This window comes from Orbilia oligospora (genome assembly GCF_000225545.1).
Source record: "Orbilia oligospora ATCC 24927 unplaced genomic scaffold scaffold00006, whole genome shotgun sequence".
Taxonomy (NCBI): Eukaryota; Fungi; Ascomycota; class Orbiliomycetes; order Orbiliales; family Orbiliaceae; genus Orbilia; species Orbilia oligospora.
This window is the reverse complement of record NW_011645563.1, coordinates 233679-257200: the sequence shown is the minus strand read 5'-3', so window position 1 is coordinate 257200 and position 23522 is coordinate 233679. Positions and strand designations below refer to the sequence as shown.

General features: G+C 46.5%; 6 protein-coding genes across 6 annotated transcripts; 2 read left to right on the top strand and 4 right to left on the bottom strand.

The window, feature by feature from the left end:
• Positions 1-209: 209 nt before the first annotated feature.
• On the bottom strand, positions 210-2614 carry AOL_s00006g89 (uncharacterized protein; the record flags this gene model as incomplete). Its single annotated transcript, XM_011119398.1, has 2 exons — positions 210-685; positions 754-2614. 2 exons carry the CDS (start codon positions 2612-2614, stop codon positions 210-212), a joined length of 2337 nt encoding a protein of 778 aa, XP_011117700.1.
• Positions 2615-3396: 782 nt separating this feature from the next.
• AOL_s00006g88 (uncharacterized protein) lies at positions 3397-4331 on the top strand (the record flags this gene model as incomplete). Its single annotated transcript, XM_011119397.1, has 2 exons — positions 3397-3621; positions 3804-4331. The coding sequence occupies 2 exons, from the start codon at positions 3397-3399 to the stop codon at positions 4329-4331; spliced, it is 753 nt and encodes a 250-aa protein (XP_011117699.1).
• Positions 4332-5793: 1462 nt separating this feature from the next.
• AOL_s00006g87 (uncharacterized protein) lies at positions 5794-6757 on the bottom strand (the record flags this gene model as incomplete). The annotated part of the gene is made up of 2 exons (XM_011119396.1): positions 5794-6597; positions 6686-6757. The coding sequence occupies 2 exons, from the start codon at positions 6755-6757 to the stop codon at positions 5794-5796; spliced, it is 876 nt and encodes a 291-aa protein (XP_011117698.1).
• A 3275-nt stretch (positions 6758-10032) lies between these two features.
• AOL_s00006g86 (uncharacterized protein) lies at positions 10033-11699 on the bottom strand (the record flags this gene model as incomplete). The annotated part of the gene is made up of 4 exons (XM_011119395.1): positions 10033-10140; positions 10197-10399; positions 10477-11155; positions 11289-11699. 4 exons carry the CDS (start codon positions 11697-11699, stop codon positions 10033-10035), a joined length of 1401 nt encoding a protein of 466 aa, XP_011117697.1.
• A 1162-nt stretch (positions 11700-12861) lies between these two features.
• AOL_s00006g85 (uncharacterized protein) lies at positions 12862-14996 on the top strand (the record flags this gene model as incomplete). Its single annotated transcript, XM_011119394.1, has 4 exons — positions 12862-13081; positions 13151-13227; positions 13325-14587; positions 14694-14996. 4 exons carry the CDS (start codon positions 12862-12864, stop codon positions 14994-14996), a joined length of 1863 nt encoding a protein of 620 aa, XP_011117696.1.
• A 4010-nt stretch (positions 14997-19006) lies between these two features.
• AOL_s00006g84 (uncharacterized protein) lies at positions 19007-22069 on the bottom strand (the record flags this gene model as incomplete). The annotated part of the gene is made up of 2 exons (XM_011119393.1): positions 19007-21669; positions 21754-22069. The coding sequence occupies 2 exons, from the start codon at positions 22067-22069 to the stop codon at positions 19007-19009; spliced, it is 2979 nt and encodes a 992-aa protein (XP_011117695.1).
• Between the last annotated feature and the right edge of the window lie 1453 nt (positions 22070-23522).

Below are 23522 nucleotides of genomic sequence, written 5' to 3'. Positions count from 1 at the left end.
ATCAAGATCTGTAAAACTACAGGGGCATCCGAGACGCTTTCATGAATGATGTACAATCGTTTCCATACTAGCGTTGTAGTTCTTTTACACACATACACTGACAATCCAAGTCTTCCACAAAAATTGCACTGTATACTATATATAGAATCCTATTGACAGGGTTAAGCGCTTCCCTGGGGCCCTTTGTGGCGCCTGTGACCGAGACCAGGTTAAGCAACGACTATCTGTTCGTAGATCTCGACTGCCTCGCTAATAAACAAACCAGGCTGAAAGACAAAGTCAATTTTGTCCTCTGAAGTCAGGTTACCGGTCTTCCCCGGAACAGGTTGTTGGCCTAGTGGCTCCATATCCACAGCATTTGCTGCGTTAACCATCCATCGACCATCGAATCGTGACCCCGGCCAATCGAACATGATTTGATGGAATCTGGCTTCAGACTGGAACATTAGTTGCAGTGCCTGCGCATCTGATATGATCAGTAGTAGTTCTTTCTCTGCGCTGATGCACATTCTTCGGTTACTTGGACCGGAGCTTGAATTGTTGATGTTAAGAAGCGGGACGAAAAGCTGTCTGAGAGTGGTAGCAATATGGGCCTGATTGTCAAGGATCGTTTGGGTCATGTTTGTAGGCTTACGGCGAATGTTGTCTGTAAACCAACGACCACGGGCAAAGTGGCCTTGTTTGGCTATAATTACGAGTTAAATTCAGTATTGGTTCGGATATTAGATCTCTTATTTGAGAAGTTACACTTACTGTTTTTCTGTGTTTCATCGAGACCGGCTATCTTGAGCACATGGGCCTCAGTATAGTCACTGAGTCCATACAGCCACCTCGACCAGATGTTCTCATACAAGACTTGGTAGAAAATATACTGAAAGAACATTTGACGCTTGATTCTCCTTTTTATATTCCTATTTTTCAAACTTCTCTCGCCTTCCGGAGTAATAAAGTCGGATTCTTCAAAGTAGTCAAACTTTCTAAGTGATTGTTTGATGGCTGGAAGGACTGAGGGCGAATTGATGTTGATCGACGCTGTTTTGCGAGCGGGAATTATGTATTTTTCGACCCAAGTGTTTATGCTGGAGAAGAGTCTGGATGTAAAGCCATAGTAGTACGATGCGTCTTGTGGGCCTTTATGTCCAGGCTTCTGTTTCCCATTTGACGGAAGGGTTTCGATAGTGATGTCTTCGAGATCGGCCTCGAGGTATTCACACCCCCAGATATACCTCTCATTGTTTTCGTATGTTTCTTGGGCATCGTCATTTACATCTTGCAGAACTAGCAGTATTTCTGGGTCTATGAAAGGATGTCTCCCTCCAGTTTCCGTTTGAAGGTCCTTTCCAGTCCAGCTCTCCTTAATGGAATAGTCTCTGGATTCCTCGGGCGGGGGGATAAATCCCCCGTTTTCCCCAGAAGGTTGGAAGAATTTGGCTGCCCATCCAAAGAAACCCCTTTTTGTTTCGGTAGGGGGTTTCCCATCGGAGTCCACATTATTGGAGTCTATATCCGTGTTATTCTTTGGGGCGGCCCGAAGTCCACGCCCCCCGTTGGGTTGAGCCTTTACTTCGTTTTTAGGGTTGTTGCTGCCCTTTGTGACGTCTAGGAACGAGACCAGGTTGTTCATGATTGCGTCTGTTATACCAACAACAGCTTCTTTGAACTCATTGGGTGGAATCTCAACTCCTTGTTGTAAGCCCACAATCAAGGCGCATTTGGCTATGATCTCAGCGTCGGCGGTTGAGATTTGGCAACCGGCATGGGGCAAACCAATCCTGAAAAGCTCGATGATCATACGTTCGACGGATTCTCGGAATTTGCTTGTGAGGATTGCTTTCTGGGCTTTGTCTTCCGGTTTCTCCATTTTCCCCTTTGCATAATGCCGTTTCAAGAACAAATCGGTGGAACTTAGTCCTAGATTTCTCAAGTTTTCAAGCTCATCTACCATGCGGTCGAGAAAGTCGAGAAAATCATTCTCTGCATCTTTTATTTTCTGTCGTTCAGCGTGCTTCTTCTTCTTCTTCTCTGCTTTGCGTTGAGATTTTGAATCCCCCCGCTTAGATGCGTTCGCTTGTTTGGATGCTGGTAGGCTTTGCTTGGTTGGGTACTCATGCCCTTGGCTAGTGGATCTAACTGCTCCACCTAATCCTGAGGGTTCATATAGTATACCCGATGTAAACGATGAGTCCGAGGCCCCTCCTTCCTCCGTGGAATCCGATTCGGGGTCGGTTTCATTGTCGCTTCCACTACCACTTAGGTTACCTTTATCCGAACCAAGTTCGCTTTCCGATTCAGATTCGTTTTCCGATTCAGGTTCTCCTGGGTAATCTAAGTCTGAGTCTGAGTTGTTCGACTCCGAGTTCGAGTCGTTAACATCCGGCGGTAGACAACTGGCTTTTAATGCCCGGAGTGCGGTCTCCGAGTTTTTGGTGACCGCATCACGCCTTTCCGCTTCTTCTAAAAGGTAGTAGACGTTTTCCATTGCTTCTATGGCCTGTCCTTCGAGCGCTTTGAGTTCGGGGTCTGGAACATAGGAGGGATTTGCGCCTGTAGATTCCCCAGTGAGAACCCTTTCTAGGGCAGCAGCATCCCATGTTTTAGCTGCATTGAAGTACATCATATATATTTAGTATGCAATAGACACAGCCTTGAGAAAATGAAGAAAATTCTTACCCATTTTAGGTATCCCAGCACTAGAACCTTTCGATGGTGGCCAATACTTGTTATGACTTTTCGAGTATATTGCCTCTGTAATAGACAATAATCAAAAGTAAAATGATGTGTAGTATAACCAAGAAAGAAGGAGAAGAAGGAGAAAGTAAGCAGGAACCTGACTTTGAAAGAGAAGATATATGTGTCTGAAGTCCAAAGTTTGGAATTCTAGAGTCAGAGTGAAGATGCACGGAAATGCGTGTTTCTTCTTATTCTCGTTATCATTCGAATAGTAATTACTATTGTTATTGACATAGTGAACGCGTATAAAATCACGCTCATCGCCATGAGTCGTAAAAGCTCCCTTTGAAACACCTGACCTTTCAGCGTCTACAGTTGAGACTGATGTTGGATTTGGAGCAGTCGCTTTGTTCCAAATCCAGTCGTCGCCACATTTGTTAGATCGAGACCAGTGTTGTAAATTGTGTGTTGTGGTGACACACTGCCAAGCCTTTTGCCCGTTTGGGCATCGAGCAGTGACGCTGAACTTATGATCCACAATCACGTCACGCGCGCATTGTCGCGGCAAATCTGCGCTCGAATCTCCGAATGTTCAGCTTAGCTAAGCACTTCTATATGCTCACACGACTTCATCCTCAATCCTTTTCTTAGTTCTTTCATTACACCTCCACGCAGGCTACCAAAATATCTCCTTAACATAAGCACCAAGCTTAACTCTATCAAAAAATGCGGCTCCAAGCCCGATACCCCGTTTACCTAATAGGAGCGATCCAGCTCACTAGTTGCGTTGTAGACGCAAAATACTTCCCTCGTCGAGCGCTCCAAGGGCCAGGCGTCCAACAGCTCCGCCCGGTTGTCCTTGCGAATTCAGCACCGGCTTTGGAAAAGCCTTTACAGACTATAGAAACCCGAAAGCCGCCGGTCGAGGTCGAAATATTCGTCATGAGCAAGGTATGTTAGGCCTCTGGGACCTTTTCCGTAGACGTCTAGGAATTTTCCTTCCCCCTGACCTGCAAGCTACAACCCGCATAATCACATATTTCCCTTTGCCCGATAATGTGATACGGGCTTAAGGCTCACCGGGCTTCTGTCAATCGGTCCACCAAGTTCTAACGGTATCCCTTATAACCTAGTGCCCCGATGCTCGAGACTGCGTTAGAGACCTCGTCCTCCCTGTTATGGCCCAACTTTACGATTCTGGAATTATAACGTTACGACCAACTTACATTGGCACACCCGATGATTCGAACGCTGGGATGGCATGTAAACATGGTCCCGACGAGTGCCTTGGCGATATGCTAGAGTTGTGTGCCTATGAGCTTCATAAGGATCGACCACAAATGTGGCTTGGGTTTATTAACTGTATGGGACAAAATTATCAGAATATTCCGCAAGATGCATATGTTTCCAATTGTGCATCGGAGTACGGGCTTAGCTTCGATCAGCTAGAGCGGTGTGCAGCATCCGAGGATGAGAATAGAGGGATGGAATTATTGAGGGCAAGTGCACGGAGGGCGATAGATCGGGGCATCTCAACCAGTTGCACTGTTACTGTTAATGGTAAGACAGTATGCGTGAGGGATAATGGGCAGTGGAAAGGCTGCACGGGTAGCAAGGATGACTTGGTCCAAGAAGTCCAACACGCTTACAATAACGAATAAAAAACGGAAGGGGTCGTGCCAACCTCGCTACGGGACCTTGTGGAACGGCAGTGGCTTCCGAGGATTCCCACTTAATTTGATGTCGTGGTGGTAACCGAACGGCTTGGAAATGTGGAGGAAATGCTTACTTACACCTAAATGGCCTATTTACATACGTCCGACCCGTGGAGGCGAATTTTATCATTATAACTCAACAACAATAATAATGTCTAGGATGGAATGTTGAACCTGCGTTGACACGCATGCATTATGCCAGGGTTATCCTCCGTGTGCGAAAAATGATACCATGGTTTTGCTTGGGGAACCTTTGACCTTTCTAATCGCACTGGTGGTTACGGGAGTCCGGGGCGTTTCGTTTTGTTAATTCTCAAACTTTCTTATGTATCTTTAAGTACCTACCTACTCGGAAGTCGCAGGAAGCTCGAGGAACCAATTACCTTTCTTCTTTAACTGCATAGTTGGCACAGGCTTTACCGTTCTCTGGCTTACGTCGTTCCCTTCTTTTTGTGTTCTTTCAATATTCCCATTTCAACATTCCATTCCAGTGCCGCATATGCGTCTCAACATTCCATTCCTAAATCTGGGATCGCGGCTTGAGAATGGATGCTCGATCTGGCGCGGCGGGGAAAGCCTTCACAGGGGGTGTTGGGCTTTAGGCTTGCGCAAGGTGGTCGTTGTGGTTAATATTCCTTTTCTGGACTGACCTTTTGGGGATAACTTGGGATGACGGCCCAAATAGTCACTTTTTAAAGCTAATGGACGTTTTATTACGTATGTATATTTAGTCACTTGGAACGCGAGAACTCCGGCTGCTCAATCTGCTATCACATGGAGGGCCATCCATAGGTCCTGAATAGATTGTTTTTTCTTCTTTATTCCTTTTTCCTTTTAGAAAAATATGCCAAAATGTATACCATTGAATACATAGAATAAGCTTTGCATATGTAGGGCTTTCTTAGAAGCCCCGAGAGACCCGTGGCAGGAGGGTTTCAGAAAATGTCGAACAATAGAGTACATACATACATGAAAGAAGAGAATGCGGAAATACATTATACAGTGAAGCGAAGGTGCGACAAGGTTTCTTTTGTGAGGAAGATCTCGAGGCGGGGCCAAAACGTAACATGATTCTGTGATGGTAAAGACTGGATGGTTCGAACCTTGTACAGGTGTTAGGTAGGTTGATCTTTTGGTTGAGGCATGGCCGGAAAAAAGAACGATAGATACTTAAGTATCTTTCCTTTTAATGAATATACCCCAAAAAAAAGCCTGTTAAAGAAGAAGAAAAGGTTCTAAATAATATAGAAGATGCGCAACTAGCAAGAGGGTATATTTGGTGATGATTGTAAACGCCCGTTCAGATTGGAAAATAAAAATGTGAAGAAAAAGAGATGTTGAAAATAAATAAATCCGTTGGTCGCTAAAGAATATAAGTATAAGAAACCTGTACAGCAGCGAGAAATTCTTATATCCAGTTGGTGGACCTAGAACCCCGGATTCTAATGACTTTAACCTGATCTTTTGAAACTCGCTGCGAGGTTCTTGCGCAGGCGGAGTGTAAATCAGGACTACTTTGGTTCAACGTCTCGAATGGTAGCCGCTCCCGAATCAAGAGTTTTGGGCCAAAGCTTTCGCTTCCAAGTGTAGAAGGGAATTCAAAAGACTGGACTTCTGGTAAGTGTGTCGAAACTAGAGTAGAAGCGGCATCATCGACATAGTGATCAACAAATGTATCTGCATCGGTGTCCCTATCGCGGATGTCGGCTTCGTAGGCAGATCTTAGGCAATGGCTCGAGGCGTACGACCGTGATCTCGAAGCGTACGAGTTAGATCTAGTGCTCGAAACTTCTTGTGTAGTAACCACAACATTATGGTCGGCTTTCCACGGCCACTTCCCGGAGGAAAAAGATGCATATCTCCTGTGCTGCAAATGGAGCGGGGTAGTTTCTTCCTCTCCGCCATATTCGTCATATTCTTCGTTGTAATAGTCGTAAGCTTTATTCGAATCTCTACTAACATGATCGAAACCGAGCGGGAAATTGTAGCTAGTTGGGAGAGGCGCCTTTGGCTTCGGTGATAAGCTAATTGGTGACATTGGTTCTAAATCCAGCTTGAAGTCGAGGGTTTGGCTATCCGGATCATTGCAGTTGCAGCTCAGCATGTCGGTGTTTCCTAACGATGCAAGCAATGTGCGAGACGGTAGATCGCAATCGACACACACTGTTGATGGGTATGAAAGCGAATTATGGTGGAAGTCTGTTGGCCAACCCTGTTACAAATGAGTACATTAGCGCCTCAAATTCATAGAAGAACGCGTGCTTCATTATATATTCCAAAGATCTTAGGATTACGCTTACGATTTGAACGTCCTGCTTCCGCCCATTTTTCAACTTCTTCCCCATCGTATGCTTTGATGGTGCGCAGCCCATCTTGGGTCTACAGAAGAAAGCTCTCAAAGATCTGATTGAAGGAGGTATTTTGGCGGTTGAGGGGATCCCTGGTCCTAAGACGGGATCGAATCTTATGAATATGATATAGGCGCGTGTTATTTATATCTGAGGTTAGAGCCTGGGAAGACAGGAAGCTACAGCTGAAGCTCAGAGCGGGCTGGTGCAAGCATCAAATAAAGAACCCCGGCTAAACCGATCTGCGACTTCGAAGGGGGATATATAGAGCTGAATACTACAAAGAGCGACGGAGAATCCAGGAGTTCTTTTGACGTCAATTCTGACGGGGGGTGGGCTTAAAGTACTATTTGATGTCAAGGGCAGCGGACCTGCCAAGTATCATATACGGCAGCAGGGTCACAGGATGGGTACTCAAGAGTAGAGCCGAATTGCAAGGAAAAGAAATATGCGGGACTTAGGAAACGAAAAGAATTAAACAAAAAAAGCCCCTACTCCGGTTCCCTTAGCAGTGGCAACTGAGAGAATCGCCGTGTGTTATTGAGCTTCTCGAGGCATAACGTGGGATGCAGATACCTCGCTTCTGAAAATGCGCCCTTGCATAGCAGAGCAAAGAGGGAAACAAGCCAAGCTTGGTTGAGTAGTTAGCCAAAATCCACGACGGTTGGAAATGCGTTGCAAGAATGCAAGAGAGGGTGGGGGACTCTTGGAAGGGGAAGGGGAAAGGTACACACGGAGATCCATATATATGTGCGGAAGACGTACGATACTATACTAGTTCTGAGTCGAGAGCCGTTTGAGAGGTTGGTGTCATATCGGATGGATTGTGCGGCAGGACAGAACGTCACGTCACCCAGTACTACCCGGCTAGCAGATGCATTACATTGCATAGGTATCGACCGATATCTACCTAGGTTAAGCTAGGGGAGGGGGGAGGGGGGAGGTTCGAATCGAATTCAAAACAGTCTAGATGAGCTAGTTGGACGATCGAGAGCTCTAGCAGAATGCAGTCATGATCTTCGGGCTGCGCTGCAGGCCGCACGCACGGGCAGGTCTGGAAACGGCCATCTGATACTTCTTGTCCGAGTATCATGGCTCCGTGGGGTTCAACTTCGGCTTCGACGGTTGGCGGCCTGAATGTTATGAATCAAGGTGCGAGGCTTTGCATTTGCAATTGCGCTTGCAATGCCGTTCGATGTTCAACGTTCAGGGTTTGTGCTACCCAACGCCCAAAACGGGTTAGTTCGCAGAATGCAACAGAGGAACCTTGCATGCGGAATACTGGCTGGCTGACATTCCACTTGCAATTCCGTGGCAGGCTCAGGACAAGAACTTGAATTGGGTGAAAGAATCTCCACCGGAGGCAAGGAGGCTAAGGGGTTTCGAAGATCACTGCAATATTTCTCCGTTAAGAGGAATTTCTGAAGCTAGTTGCTCCCAATACTCAAGCAAGGGCCTAAGCCAGACGGGCGAATCCACCCGATGTTTTGTTAACAAAACAATATTGTACATGTACAATCGCTAAAAAAGCATGGCCACGGGTTCACCATTTTTCTCTTTGACCGTTTAGGCGGAATGATCGATATAATTGATTCGTATTGAATCTCAACTTCCAGACTCTCGTGAGCGAATACATTGCATGAACATAGTATGTATGTGTGTTTATCAGGGGTAGTGACTATCGGAACCAGATTTCCACCCCGTGCATGATCAACTACACAGAATAGCTATCCGCAACAATTAACTCGATCGTTCTGAGTTCGAGTGATGTCAGAGATATAATTTAGAAATCACGGATGCAGGCAACCTTACTTCGATAGCCATAGACAATAGGTGAAATGTGACGATGGTAATACATGTACACATCACAATGATGTATTTTTAAATGCATGCTTGACCTTCCCTGGCCTTGTCATAACACGAATAAAATACTCCGTACAGATATTGCAACTAGGAAAAAAGCTAAATCGGTATCAGAGCTTAAGACATGACATGACATGACAGCCCTACAGCTACATACAGTACGTACGTTACTATCCAGAAAGTATGCATGCATACCTGTATCACTCGAAACTTGGAAAAATCTACCCACCTTAGCAAGCTCCCCCATGTTCTCGCCAAAAAATAATATAGCGGCCTTCATTATCTAATTCGAAACACGTTGCTAATAAACTGATGGAGAATCCCTTTCTACTGGAAAGAATGCCCGAGGGTATAAGCAAAAGGAAGTCCGCGAACCGTCCTTCCTTCCTTCCTCATACCCCTCTCACTATCTAGACGCGCTCCATACTACACGGGTCGATTTGAATATCTCGTATCGCGCAGTAAGGGGTCATATCATGCGAGTATTCACATGATTCTGGATCGGATTTATCAGATTGACACGTTTAGTGCTATTCGACTAGCTATTAGGGTACCATCAAGGGGCCGGATTGGGCGCCTCTCCAATTATTGCAACCCACCCGAAGTCACGATCAGTGGACCCTGAACGTTCCAAAAAAAAAAAGAACAAGAAGAAGAGAAGATAGGAACTTATTCCATTTAGAATGAAAAGATACCTTCAAACGGATGGTTGGAATTGTGCAACCTATGGAATATGCGCGGGATTAAGCCCCAGTTTAGGCGTCCCCATAAAATTGCGGCGAGGGGCTCGATAAAGGCGAGCGGGATGGTGGGGCGGTACATGCGTACGACATAGATAACTTGAAGGGTCACATTGTATCCCATATCAAACGGTCGGTAAATGAATACAAGTGGCTTGGACAATTCGAGACAAAATTGGGATGTCCATTTCCCCTGTTTCTCGAGAGGGGTAACTATATCCGTCACCCGGGTTCTCCGATGCTTACCAAATGCGGTACTATTTTTTATTTTAATATTCCATAATGACACTGGAGTTGTCCGGCGATGCCTCACATTTTAGCTCTCAACAGAGAAGTGGCCTGATAATGAATTGCGAAGAAAAGTTTCAGGGCCTAATTGTTCGAGCTATTTTTGCTAGACATTGATGATGCGGACCGGATTCATGGAAACTTAGTGCTCTAATACAAACTTTTTTCATCATTGTCTGTGCTAGACCTCCTATTAATAATAGCCATATATGCTAGCTAGCTCCAAAACGTTTTCATGATTTTAGACATCCGCAATCGATACTCGATTGTCTTGGACTAAACAAAGGTAAGAAAGCTGGAGCGCGAAGTTTTGATATCTAATTGAGACGCATGCATTCTCCGCGGAGCCTAGCCTGCGATGTTAGAAAAAGCCTACCTCATAATCTCTAGTTGATTGTGTCATAGAATTTAAACCTGCTTGAGGTGAAAGTTCTTCAATCTAACGAACTGATCAAAACCAAATTTGGACAATGTCTGGCCTCTACCAGAGTTCTTCCACCCAGTCCATGCCAAATCCTGAGATAGAATTAAAACGTTAGGTCAATCAGCCAAAGGTTAATGCATGTACTCACCGGACTTGGGTAGTCAGCTCGGTTGACGAAGACGGTGCCGGCTTCAACACCGTCTGCTAGCTTCTCTCCAGTGGATACATCGCGAGTCCAGATCGACGCGGTCAAGCCGAGGTCAGAGTCGTTCATCAATTGAATCGCTTCTTCATCAGAAGATACTTTTTGGATCGGGATAACGGGTCCGAAAGTTTCCTCCTTCATAACCTCTGCAAGTATCCAAGGCAGACTTATTGTCAGAAAATCCTTTTACCCCACGAATTCCGCTGCATAAGGAAAGACTTACGCATAACATGATTGACATTGACCAAAATCTCTGGTCTGACAAACGTTTCACCAAGGGCTTCACCTTCCCCAAAGACATCGGGTGTCAAAGTTTTTGCTCCGCTTTTCAGGGCCTCCTCGACATGTTTCCTGATATTTTGCGCACTCTTGACGCTTATGACGGGGCCAAGGTGATTCGTCCCTGTAAAGGGGTCTCCAAGCTTGTAATTCTTGACAACGCCAACGACCTCATCCACGAACTTGTCGTAGATGTCTTGGTGAACATACACTCGCTCAATTGAGCAACAACTCTGGCCGCTGTTGAATACCGCCCCGTCAACAATTTCTTCCGCCGCCCATTTGATATCAACATCAGGTCGGATATATGCGGGGTCATTCCCTCCTAATTCCAACCCCACCGGAATAACGCGCTTCGAGGCCGCCTGCTGTGTGGCAATTCCTCCTCCTACAGATCCTGTGAAGGTAACGGAGTTGATCCCCGGTGCAGATATTAATTGCGACAAAGTATCTGCATTTCCACAATGGATGACCTGAACCACATTCTTCGGTAATCCCGCCTCTTCAAGAACAGACAAGAAGGTTTCAGGGACTGTGGGAGTTTGTGGAGATGGCTTCAAGATGAGAGCATTCCCAGCAAGCAACGCGGGAACCAAAGAGTTCACGAGAATGAGATATGGATACTATCATCCTGATCAGAATATTAATCTTTATTGTAAAGGGTTTTTTTTTTGGCTTCGCAGATATCCGAAATATATGCGGTAAAATAAATAAAAGAAACATTCAGGGCAGGAAAGTTTCATTCGGAAAACTTACATTCCAGGCAAAAATCACGAGGACGGTACCAAGGGGTTCCTTACGAATATATCGCTTGAAGCCGGCCTCTTCGTCTCCGGGAACGTCCTTGAGAGCTTCGGTGGATGCCTTAAGCATGTAACGGCCACGAAGAACGGCGGTCCTAACCTCTTTGGCACAGTATTGAATAGGCCTACCCATTTGCTCAGTAAGATCCCGAGCAAGATCGTCAGCCCTGGAGTCGAGAATATCCAGGGCCTTAGCAACAAGTTTCTGGCGGGCGGGAAGATCATAGGAAGACTTGAAGCTGACGAATGCCTTTTTTGAAGCTTCGACCAAGGCGGGGATCTGTTCAGGGGTGAACTCATCCCTGGTATGGATTGGTTTCTGGGTAATTGGGGAGATAGTAGTGAGCACCGGTTTATTAGACATCTTGTCGGTATATTGTTGATACTATCTGCAAATATCCGGACGTACTAGTAGTACCTGTGAGCCAGATAGCTAGATTGAGATCTCGAGTATACGAGTATGCGATTTATGACTAGGTATCAGGGTTAATCAAGTGCAAGTGGGGTAATTTGTGATAACTATCAGCTTAAGAGGAAGATCGAAGATATCGGGATTTTAGTTTAGAGTTCAAGAAGGCTATTAAACTTAAGTGTAAAGTGGCCGTCGTCTGTACATGCACGCATTAATACTGGTGGTTATTGGAAGAGCCCCGCCAACATTTACCGCGCGCAGATTAGGTCGGATTCGCCCCACCGCACATCTTATGTAAGCTAGACCGGCAAGCCACGATGCGGAGCTTATAACACCTAGATCTCGAGGCCTAGAGGGTTCCAGTTATCGAAGTTTTGATTGGCTTAAATTAAATCAGTACATGTTCATATACACGTGGTGTTAGTATACGTATACGCATGTACGATGTACACCTATATAATGCATTGAATTCGTGTGTAAGATGGTTAACGTTACCATGTATACCATATATATATGGTACCATGAGGGCCGGACATGCTATGCTGGTAGATGCGGCGGACATGCGGCGGACATGCGGCATCACTCGAAACGTTTCAAACAAAACGCGCCATCGTCTGCAAACTCAATTGCAAAGTACAGTTCACTGCACCGTACAGTCCAGCGCGACCACAAGACATCGCATCGTCAAAACCGCGAAATAGAATCCGGATCGAAATCTGAATCACATATCAAACACTATCTTTATCTCTGCCAATCCCTAGAGATACTTCATTCCCGCCTGGCCTATATATTGGCCGTATTGGACGCGCCCCTACATCGGTCGTAGTTTTGCGTCCCGCCGCACTACATACTGGGCGACGACAAGGTCGCAACAAGAACAACTCAGAAACGACAAGCTGCATAGCCTAGCCGAAGAATCGAATGGCCATATGTTGATATCGGAAATGTCGATTTGAATTCAACGGATTTTTATATTACAAGAATAACAACTTTCGCTTTGCTCTTTCGCTTGTCTCGCCGTTTTTATATTTTATATCTGTTCCTTTTCATATAGATATTTCTCTCCCTTCTTGATCGAAGTGGTTAAAGGAAGAGAAAAAAATCTCAAGCAAATATGGCAAAAGACACAGAGCCACCGAAGTGGAGGATATTGGTATCTTCTGGTCAGTCCGATGGGAATACATCTGCTCGGCCGGATCCACAGCAGTTAAAGCCGGGGGCAGCTGTAGGGCACCTAGTGGAAGTGTCCCATAATATGGTTCTGGATGTCTTATGGAGACAGATGTTAGGAACATTGTATATGGAAAAGGTTTGCCCGGAGGAGCATGCAAAACGTATGTGTGAATCATAAAATCTTTGATGACAGATCCGGAAGTCGAGCCCCCAAACTAACTTGACGATAGATCAATGGTGGGTCCTAGAGGCACTACCTGCAAACTATCAGCTATATACGCATCGCAAGCCGAATCCCGAAAAGCTGGTTCGTCTTTCTTCCCTGCTATAACCATTCCCATCCAATGGATCTTGTCTGGTGCCTGATGTATATTATTATCTCTGACACACATGTCTGGTTCTAGACGGCAAAACAACTGGCATCTACTGGTCTCTTTTTTGGTCTCAGAGCCGGCAATTCCAACCTGGCTTTCCAATCGCCCCAGGATTTCTTACCACATCTTATATGGCTAGAAAGCGACAAGAGTAAAGCATGTACTTGTCGTCATTGCAACAGGCCCCCAGAGCCTACTCCGGTCAATGGGCAGCTCCCCTACCCGATCCTGTTGAAACTCATGCAGGCTGATTCTAACCCTGCGAGTGGCCTGTATCGACCTGGCGAGATGGTATGGGCAAACCCTAACGACACTTACCCTGTGATCTCCATCGTGGCGAGCAGGGTTCTAGCGGAAGGTGCAGAGGCAACGTATCAATTAGTCCCTCTTAAGTCGCCCCGCATTATCAACCGACCACCCTTCACTCTGCCAGAGAGTCGCCTTCGCCCTTGGCTATCATACACGCCACCTGACCCTCTGCAGCCATCGATCTCACAGCGGAAGTACCAAGTCAAGTGGGCGGAGATCAATTGGCAGGAATGGAATCGCCAGGATGCGGAATTGCATGATGCAAGTATCATCGCAAGTATCCGCATCGCCTGCAACATCGGCATCACCACGTGTGCTACCGAAACGGGTGAAATTATAATCCCTTGTCTATGGCTAGGGGCTGAGAAGATTTGGCGGAACGAGGAAGTCCGCGTTATGACACCTGAGATTGAAGGCCAGAAGGGTATGGACGTGCTTGTGATCAAGGATATTACTCGAGACGGTAACAACGGCTTGTTCTTCCAGGGCAATGTCTACTGTAAAATCCTGCATCCTCTGCAACCGCAGCAGTTTCCGGACCCGCCGCCGACACCTAGAATGCAACAGGATGCGGCGAGCATTGGGTGCCGCTGGTATTTAAAATATCCAAATGTCCAAATCAACGCCATGGAGATCAAGGGGAGATGGTACCCATCGTCTGTTCTACGGCCAATAATAAACCCTGCGGCCGAACCACCAGATAATACATACTACGATGTTAGCGTATTACTCAATAACAATACGGACATTCCAAACCATAGTGGAGGTTGGAGGGTTAGTTCGAATCGAGAAGAGCATGTCCTTGGGATCGGGCATCTAGCCAATAATCAGCCCGCCGGTTGGATTAACATTGACGATTGGAGAAGGCTGTATGTGGATGATGCTAAGCAATGGACTCTTGAAACTGCTCCGGTCCAGTCTATCCCGGTCCAACAAGTCCAGCAAGCCCCGACAGTTCCAAACGCAGTTGAAACTACAAAACCGGTATGATGCCCACATCTTTTAGCATTGGCTTTGCAGCACAACAGCGCACATTATTCTTAGTGAGAGATGCTAGTGGACCTACGCTGACCCCAAAAACGGCTTACAGGCAAAGAAGGCTGCTACCACACGTAAAACGACCACAAAACGTGTCAGCACGAAAACCAAGCAGACTGCGCAAACGGTAGAAGAGCCACCATCTGAACCGAAACTGCAGCAATCTCCTGCTCCAGCTCAAGCCGCCGCTCAGGCTCAGGGTTCCACCGCGCCGTCGGAGCAGGAAGCTAATAGGCAGCAGGCTGAGAACTACGACGATAACCATGAAGATGATTTTCTACGTCAGATTGAACAGGACGGAGCCGATTTCGAGAAGGCCGTTCAGGAGGGTGACCCCTGGGCTTTCTACGGCTAATCACTTCGACATACAATAATACTCAAACTCGAAGCTACATATATGCATCTTTGGCTTGGAATTTCTCTCGGTGTGTTCGAACGGAGGCATCGATTAGCTCCTTGAAAGGACTTAGCTTTCCCCCAGCTCAACTCTTTTTTCTTCTTTTTCCTCTGCTTCTTTGGCGTACCCCGCAATATCCTATCTGATCCCTTGCCGTTGATACCTGAGCATTTCATAGCGGTCTGTATTCGGATTAGATTTTCTGCTACTCCACAGTAACTACATATTACTTTGCAGATAAAGTACTATTGCATGTGCTGATACATGTAGCAGTACATGTACGTACATTACATCCTGCAGGTACTTTTCTTTCAAAGCCAAAAGCCATACTCCACAAAAATCGCTCCATGCAACTGCGCAAGTTAAATACTGAGTTTTTGGGGTGCATAGAAAAACGGGGTAAAGTACAGTCGATTCTGAGCTTGTGACACGCCAAAGAAGGAGAAGAATTCAGGCTAAATGTATGATAAAACGCAACCTGAGGAAACGGTCCCTATATTACGCAAGCATTGCAGCAGAGACTACTAGCTACTAGTACACATGTAAAATTAAGAATAAGGGGGTGTGGAGGTGTGCCTGACGCTTTGACAGTTGGATATTATTCGAGAAGAGAACATGTGGTAATACTTCTGATGATCGAAGTAATGTGTGATGGTCTGTGTGTCGATATGCTCCGTAGACGGTCCGGAGAATACTAACCTAGACAGTACTAGCAGAGTAGCTCCGGGTCCTCATCCTCAGCTTCGGGCCTGAACGCTTCCTCGCAGGCACGGGGCTTGTAGCCCCCGGACCGGGGTCACTGGGAATGCCCATGTAAACGCCCAATCTCACTGCAAGGAAGCAACGAATAAGCAGCGGCCGGCGGAGATTGAAAAGCCGGGTAAAGACCGGGTAAACTCTAAACCCACGTTGCTAGCGCTAATTTTCATTGGGTAAACCAGTTTTATTTTCGCACCAATTGAAAGCAATTTAGCCGGCAGGAGACGGGTCCGGTCAGCCATATGATGCTAAGAGCTTGGGATGATTTCAACTTGTGTCAATTGGTGTGCATACACAGGTACTGTACGGACATACATGTTGAGTACATTGGTGTGTAATTACTTACGAAGCGGAAGTACTTACTATGCAATAGGCTAACGAAGGTTCATGGGACGCCACCACTTTCGACCTCCGGCCTCCGCAATGAATGAACCGACTGGCCAATTCACAATTTAGCTCATAGCCTTTGACCATTTCATTTCATCACACCCTCTTTTTCCTGTTCTTTTGGCTGGTAGAAGTGGGGCCTGGTTTTGACGCTAGAAGCTGGACGGAATATCTCAGGAATCTCTCTCAAGGTTGCATGACGAGCACGCACACCAACAAAACAGAGACAAAGACTTGACATCGTATGCAACATGGCTGTGCGCGGCGTGTGTATGTGTTTAAGAACAGCCAAATGTCTCGTTTCCACGATCAAGAATTGTCCCTTTGCATTATCATGCTCTGACATATTTTTCCTTTCTAAACCTTTTCGAACAGAGGTTGTCGCGGAGGTACACATCATCTGCAGACATCTTCAAGCTGCATGTCAATGAATAAGTGCAAATGGAGTTTACACTCGTCATAAAGTAGCTACCACGGATCAAACGACTACCTCCCGACTGGATACTTCGTATCCCACCCGCAGGATGTGGGAGGGAAAAACTTGGTTCCACCTGCATGTTCTTTTTTTTTTTTACATTAAACTCCAACAAGCATCAGGCATGTTGCGACGGAATGCAGAACCTAACGATGCTTAGTTCTTTTATTGGCTGTCTGTTTCGTTTGGCTTGCCAACATTGGGATGATGGTGAGCATGAGATGCTCGGATTTCGAGGGTGGTGGGTACCATCAACGACTAGACTAGCTCCACGCACGGCATTCTCGAATTCGAATATTCTTTCCTGCTTCGCGACTTTACCGTTTCGATACTAAGCATATTAATATTAATTTGGAATAACCACTTACTTTTCAGTCAAAGATATATAATATGTGTTTTTGTTTTCTCGTAAAGTGGGACCGCCAGTCGTCTTGCATACGGAGGGTCGAAAAAAAAAAAGTGGGTTTGCAACCTTTACTTCCCCAGAAGAAGCTATTCAAGCTAGCTTGCAGCAAGCGTCGAGAGTTCTGCTCAGGCGACTCTCCATGTACGCCCCACAAAAAAAACATTCTAGGCTGTACGGTGTTAAGAAATTAGTTTTGACGAAGGCGACCGCTTCAAACGTAACTGAAGCATTTAAAGTTGTCACTATCGAAAGATACAGTTAGCTAGGTTACTAATTTGTATGGGGACACAAGCATCAGGAAAAATTATACCTCCCCCAATGTTTCTGATCAAGTAATCGATTAATTGCACGAAATCAAAGACAAGTCCTGCGAGTGTGCAGTGTCTAACGCACCTGATCATTTCGGGACCTCGCTTTGATTGGTGATATCATGCACGTCGCTCTTTCATGGGGGCAATGGATCATGCTCGCAGAGTCAGGAAGGCCAGGGGCCTCGGTTCCCTTTTCGTCGAAGCTTTTTTGGCCGATTTCCCGTTTTGCCAAGTTCATCTCGGGGTTTTTTTCTCGTAGCCCCTGGGGAGATGGTCCGGGGAAGTGACTCGGGGACCTAAGCGTAGCCGGATTAATCCCGGAGAATAACAAGCTATCCCGGAACGCGCGGTCAAAGTGAAATGCAACAGCTGCAGGTCAACCTAAGTCGAAAGGAACGGAACAGAAGAAACCTGCTTACACGGTACAGTGCGTTCGTGACGAAGTTCGATTTCGATAAAGATATCGACGATTCCGTGACCGCTCATCAGAGCTAGAAGAAGAATGAGGGAAATCTCGAAATCCTAACTGCAAAATGACATATCTGATCTTCGTACCGCACGTGCATGCCGATGGCGCGGGCCTGTAATCACCAATGGAGGTGCAAAGAATTGGGGGATTATGACAAGGGAACGGCTCCACATGATACTTACTGTGGAGTGTTGCTTCCCCGCAGAATACATCTCCACCGGTGATCCCTCAGCTTAGGGGTTTGGTAAGCACATTATATTGGCTCCTATCGATGTAGCTGGCCAGTAGTGTATAGAAGAACTCGAAAATGAGAGCATATCGCATTATCTTTCAAGCTAGCGAATGCTTTGTTGTTGATCGCCCTGGAGGGTAATGTATGTCCACATACGTACAAGTAAGCAGAGCTGGTGCTAAAGTAACTCTAGGTGTGGGTAGTGGCTGATCGGTTCCGTTTGTACAATTCGTATTTTTTATATACTTTCAAGAGCCTAGGTATAATCTACATAACACAGGTTTGTAAAAAAAAAGAAGAAGAATGAGAAGAAGAAGAAGAAGAAGAAGAAGAAAAGAGACATCATAGAGAGGACAAAAATATACAATGATGAAAGGAAGTAGATGATGATGATGATGATGATTCGAGTCAACTCCCAAGAGGACTCAAAAAGGGTTGGTCTATATAGATAAATTATGACTAGGAAATTAAAGAAATCGGGGGGGTGCGAAAGACAAAAATATTCTACACAGGATATTGTGCAATAGCTTTTCGAGAACCAAAAGATAACAGACCAAGGAGACACCCGGGATGACCAAAAAGTATGTACAAGAAGAGAAATGGCCATGGTGAAAATATATATATGGTAAATGTAGCTTTGCTTCGGACCCTGCAAAGAACACAAGCAGAAAGTTGTAAGGGAAATCAAATACATAGAAATAGGAGGAGCATCGAGCTGCGAACCGAACTGTGGATATTCGAAAATGCAAAGGTAAAAAAAGAGTAAAAAAAAAAACACAAAACAAAATCCAAAAGCGCCCATGAAATACTCGTGAAAAACATGACCATATGAAGCACGAAACCGAAAAGGAATGGAGAAGACCAACCCGTGGAGTGAAACAAAACGCCAGATGCCCTCTCTTTCGAAGCAATAGAAAACGAACAAAATCTCAAAGTGCCAAACCATGCCCATCCCCACACCATCGGTAAAGCATAAGGACTTCTCTGCGTCTTTGCTTCTGTTCTTCCATGTCTTCGGGTAGGCATCTGCCACGTACTTGGGCTAGTGCGGATCGCATGACTTTACGGAAGTTTCGTTGGTATTCCGTGTTTAGAGTAACCACACACACTTCGTGAGCCCTGACGATAGTTTCACAAGCACCAACAACTGCCTGCGACGCCTCCCCTTGAAGTTTATCTGCGATAAGAAGAAGAAGGAAGCTACCTTGGAGCAGATAGATACCGAAGAAATATGGCATAAAACTTAAATCGGGGTCGTATTTGAGGATGTTTCCTATCGCTTCCGCTGCTGAGACGGCATGCGCGGTAGCAGAGATGAAACCGGGCGACGAAATCCACAGATCGTTATCGTCAAGCATGCTAATGGGGTCCCATTTTCCAGATAGGAGTATGTGGAGAACATGAAGAACATGTGTTCCGTATGCTAGAGCAATCTTTTTCTGCATTTGGTCCCCGGAAAGAGGAGAAGAAGACTTATCGGCGGCAGGAGCTGGTGGAGGGGCAATAGCAGGATCTGTTAATGTGTCGCCATTGTTACCCTGCAGACGAGCCTCGGTAGTTTCGGGGAGTGTTTCAGCGGCCTGTTGCTGTCCATTCATATTAACAGCATCGTCGCGTGGTTTCTCTTGGTCGGTATCAAGCCTATTATGCTCCCAGTCTGACAGGCTTCGTTCGTACATGTCGAGTTGGCTCTGGATCTCTGCAACTTGGTCTTCCCAATCTGCACCAGAGCCACCGAAACCCTGCCCGAGTCTTGGATGATTCCTTGCGTGATGAAGGTCCACTATTTCTCCCAGAATTGTCATGAGAGGGAGGAAGAAACCGAAGAGACTTGGTCCTGTGACCTGGATTGTTGGTCCCGCACATCGATTTGCCTGTTGAGGATTTGATGAGATCGATGGTGGAGGTGAAGGGTTAGAGGCATAAATGTTAGGTACCTGATTCAAGGGATGGAACGGGTCCGCGAGGTCTTGCCCATTGCTGTTCTCATGGGACCCGTAGAAATCACCGTTCTGCCATCTCGTATCATCCATTGGCTGTAGCAAATCAACGCACTCAATATCTCGAAGAGCTAATGGTCGGTTGTAGCACAAGGCAAGGTGTCTATCGACAATATACAATAACCACCAAATCCTGCGCCTCTCTTCTTTTTCCTCTTCGCCGATTGTTGACCGTGTATTTGGTACGACTCCTTCCTCCTGTTCTAGTTCCGGTTGGTCACTAACTTCCCTGTTCAGTCTGAGCTCCCTTGCTAGAGCCCATGCCGCGTTCCACCATCGTAAAGATGCGCCTTTAAACTCCGAAGCAGAAATAACTGTAGCTAAATGTATATACGTAAGAATATCGTCAACAGTCCCAGCAGCTCCCACAACACCTTCTCTACCTGTTGGGCCTGGTGATGCTAAACCTCCAAGCCCCATTCCCGCGTTTTCGTTCTCATGCGATGAGTGGGAGGAGCCGACCGCCACTGAACCCAGGGGAATATGGACCAACGGTCTCAGAAAACCAATGCACATCTCCAGCAGTTTCTGGCAAATCCGGCCCCGAGCACTGGGAGAAACCGTAAGGGCTGGAGCATCCGAAGTCTGAGCCGCAATCCAGAGCATCGATGCCAGGAGTGCCGGCGTAGTCAATCGAGGATGTGTCGGATGCAGAACTGACTTCTTCCGCAAGACGTGGCATAGAACATACGGAGACGCCGGCTGGAAGAATGAGAGAATCGGATTCAGGAAGAAGAGATCTAGAAGTTCGCAAGCAAGATGTGTTGGAATTATTTGTTGCAAGTGGGGGAGAATAGGCAAAAGGACGGGGTACCTCAGATGATTTGGATTCGAGTGCATTGGAGTAGGTGGCGATGGCAATGAGAGCCAGCCAGGGGACTGATTGTCCGGAGATTGGCCCAGAAGACCCGCCAGTGGTGAGATGCCTGCACTCGATAGACTCAAACCACCTTGAGGCCCGGCTTGATGTTGAGGAGAGATCATCATGAAGTCGTGGCCATAGCTTTGGTTAGGCATCGGCTGGGCAGCATGAGTCTGGAGTTGAGGGTGCGGGAGCATTCTGGCGCCACTCATCAGGCCGTTTTGTTGGGGCTGGTACTGAGGCATCCTCCCATATGGCACTTGCGCAAAAGATTGATCGCTTATATGGGCCATATGGGTAGGCGAGTCTGGTGTTGGCAAGTGGTGGTGATGTTGAGATGGCAGTCTATGGTGGTGGTGTTGCTGTTGCATTTGGCTTGGAGAGAAATCGCTTTGGTCACTGGATGCTGTATGTGTGGAGCCAACAGATGACCTATTGGGCCTTGGAAATCCCAAGTCTGGACGAGGCGGTGGTGGCAGCTCAGAGAAAGATTCCCTTGATGCAGATGTAGGCATCATGGCCACTGGGGTTTGTGATTCGCCATTCTCCTCGACAGACCCACCAGCGGTAGGCGTAGAGGTTGCAGCGGCCGCAGCAGCAGCAGCAGCTTGTGCATTTTGAATATCTTTTCTTGATGCCTTGCCTCGCTTCTTACGCTCTCGATTGTATTTGCAGTCAAGGTTGAAGTCTACAAGAACACCCAACTCACCGGTTAAAACCAACGTTCTAACTATTTAAGTATGATTTATGACGACTCGAGTTCAGTCGGCTCGAAAGAGCGAGAACGGAGGAAGAAAAAAAAAAAAAAACTTACCGATACAATGTTGGCATGGCATTTTACCATCACATCTTGTTCTTAGTTGGTTGCATTGATCGCAAGCTCTGCTGATTCTGCGACGGATTGGTCCTGTTGTCGGTGAACCGCTACCAAGATGGCCCAGGGGTTGGAGTCCTCCGGGGCTTGGGGAACCGTAAGGGTGATGTCGCTTATTCATCATTGACTTCGGGTGATGGGAAAACGAGTATGATGAAAGTCCGTTTGACGACAAAGACTCGATGGTGGACGTATGACCGTTTAACAACGTCGGAGCACCAATGTAGCTATGATGAGGTATGCCTGTGGATAACATCTTCGAAAGGAAGGGCGGAAAAAGAGGGCGCTTTAGTTTTTGAATTTACCCAGGCTTTATATAATAAAGCAGGATGGATGGGGGATGTTAGTTTGTTAGGCGGGTCCACGTCCGGTCCTGTTGCTTGTTTGACCTGGTGCCCCGAACCCCAAAGCGAATTGTGGGGAAAAGCCTAAGCAAGATGGGTCGGGATCGAGTGCGAGAGCGCAGGACAAGAGCACTGCACTGTATCGAAACACGCTAGGCAAAAAAATAAAATAAAATAAGAACCAGCTTTTCGGCTTTCGACTTGGTAAGACAGACTAGAAAGTTTATGCGACTTTGCTGGATGTTAGCTGGCTAGGAAGGTTGTACCAAACTGTCGGTGGAATCCCCAATACGAAGTATATATAAATGAATGGTAGGGTGTGCGAAGGAAGGGTTGTTTGGCCAGGTCGCAGTGTGGTATTTTAGCGCAGTGATGGGCAGGCTTGCGTATAAGTCTGCTCAAACGAGATATCGATGATATGTGCCCCAGACCATGTGCCTGTTCGTATGGAGATGTGCGTGTGTATATATATAAGTATACTAGGTATGTACCTAGGTATGGACCTGGGTATATGTATAGCTAATATATAAATGGGGATTGAGGAATAAAAAATAAAAAATAAAAAAAGTAAAAGCAACGTGAAGAAGGGAAGAGGAAGGGACGGAAGGGAACCCAAGGGCGGGATATGTTTCTTTTGTGAGCCAAAGACCAGCCCCAAGAAAGCAGATGAAATGAAAAAAGAAGTAAAATCGCTGAATGGATGATATGAACGAGACAAGGGCAGAGGAAGGCAAGGCAAGCTAATTTGATCGAACTTACTTACCAGTTCCTGTCTGCAGCAACTTCACCTGTCTGAAGGTTAAAAAACAAAAAAGTATGTCTGATCGGTCCTGTACAGATGAAGAAACACCCTGGTCAGAGGCCACTGGCTGTTATTTGTGCGTTGACTTGGCCTGGGGTGCTGGCCTGGGGTTGCTGGGGGTGAAGGTGAAGGGTGGATCCACCATGCAGAAACTCACGCTAGGTCTTTTCCTGCCGGGCCACACTTTTGCCAGCCAGGCCCTGGAATGCGTATGTAAAAAAACTGTCGCTCGAAGAAGCAAAGACGGAAAGGAAAAACGAAGAAAGTCTCGTCCTATATTACAGTCGACTATGGAGTGGGTCAGACTGCAAAATGTCACTCTTCTGTGGGCCGGCTTCTCCAGACAAAAAGTTGGTGTGCTACGCTAATACAGAGAGATTCTGATATGTATGGTATCCCTTGTGACCCCGCCTCAACAGAAGCAGCAGAAAGCGGCCGGGTTCCTTTCTGGAGAGGCTGGATTGCCCGATGAAAGTGTTGATCAGGCAGGGCAGGAATTCATGCGAGGTCCGAGAGATCTTGCAATTGATGCTTCCCTAGCTGGTGGTCTGCGCAGGAGCGAG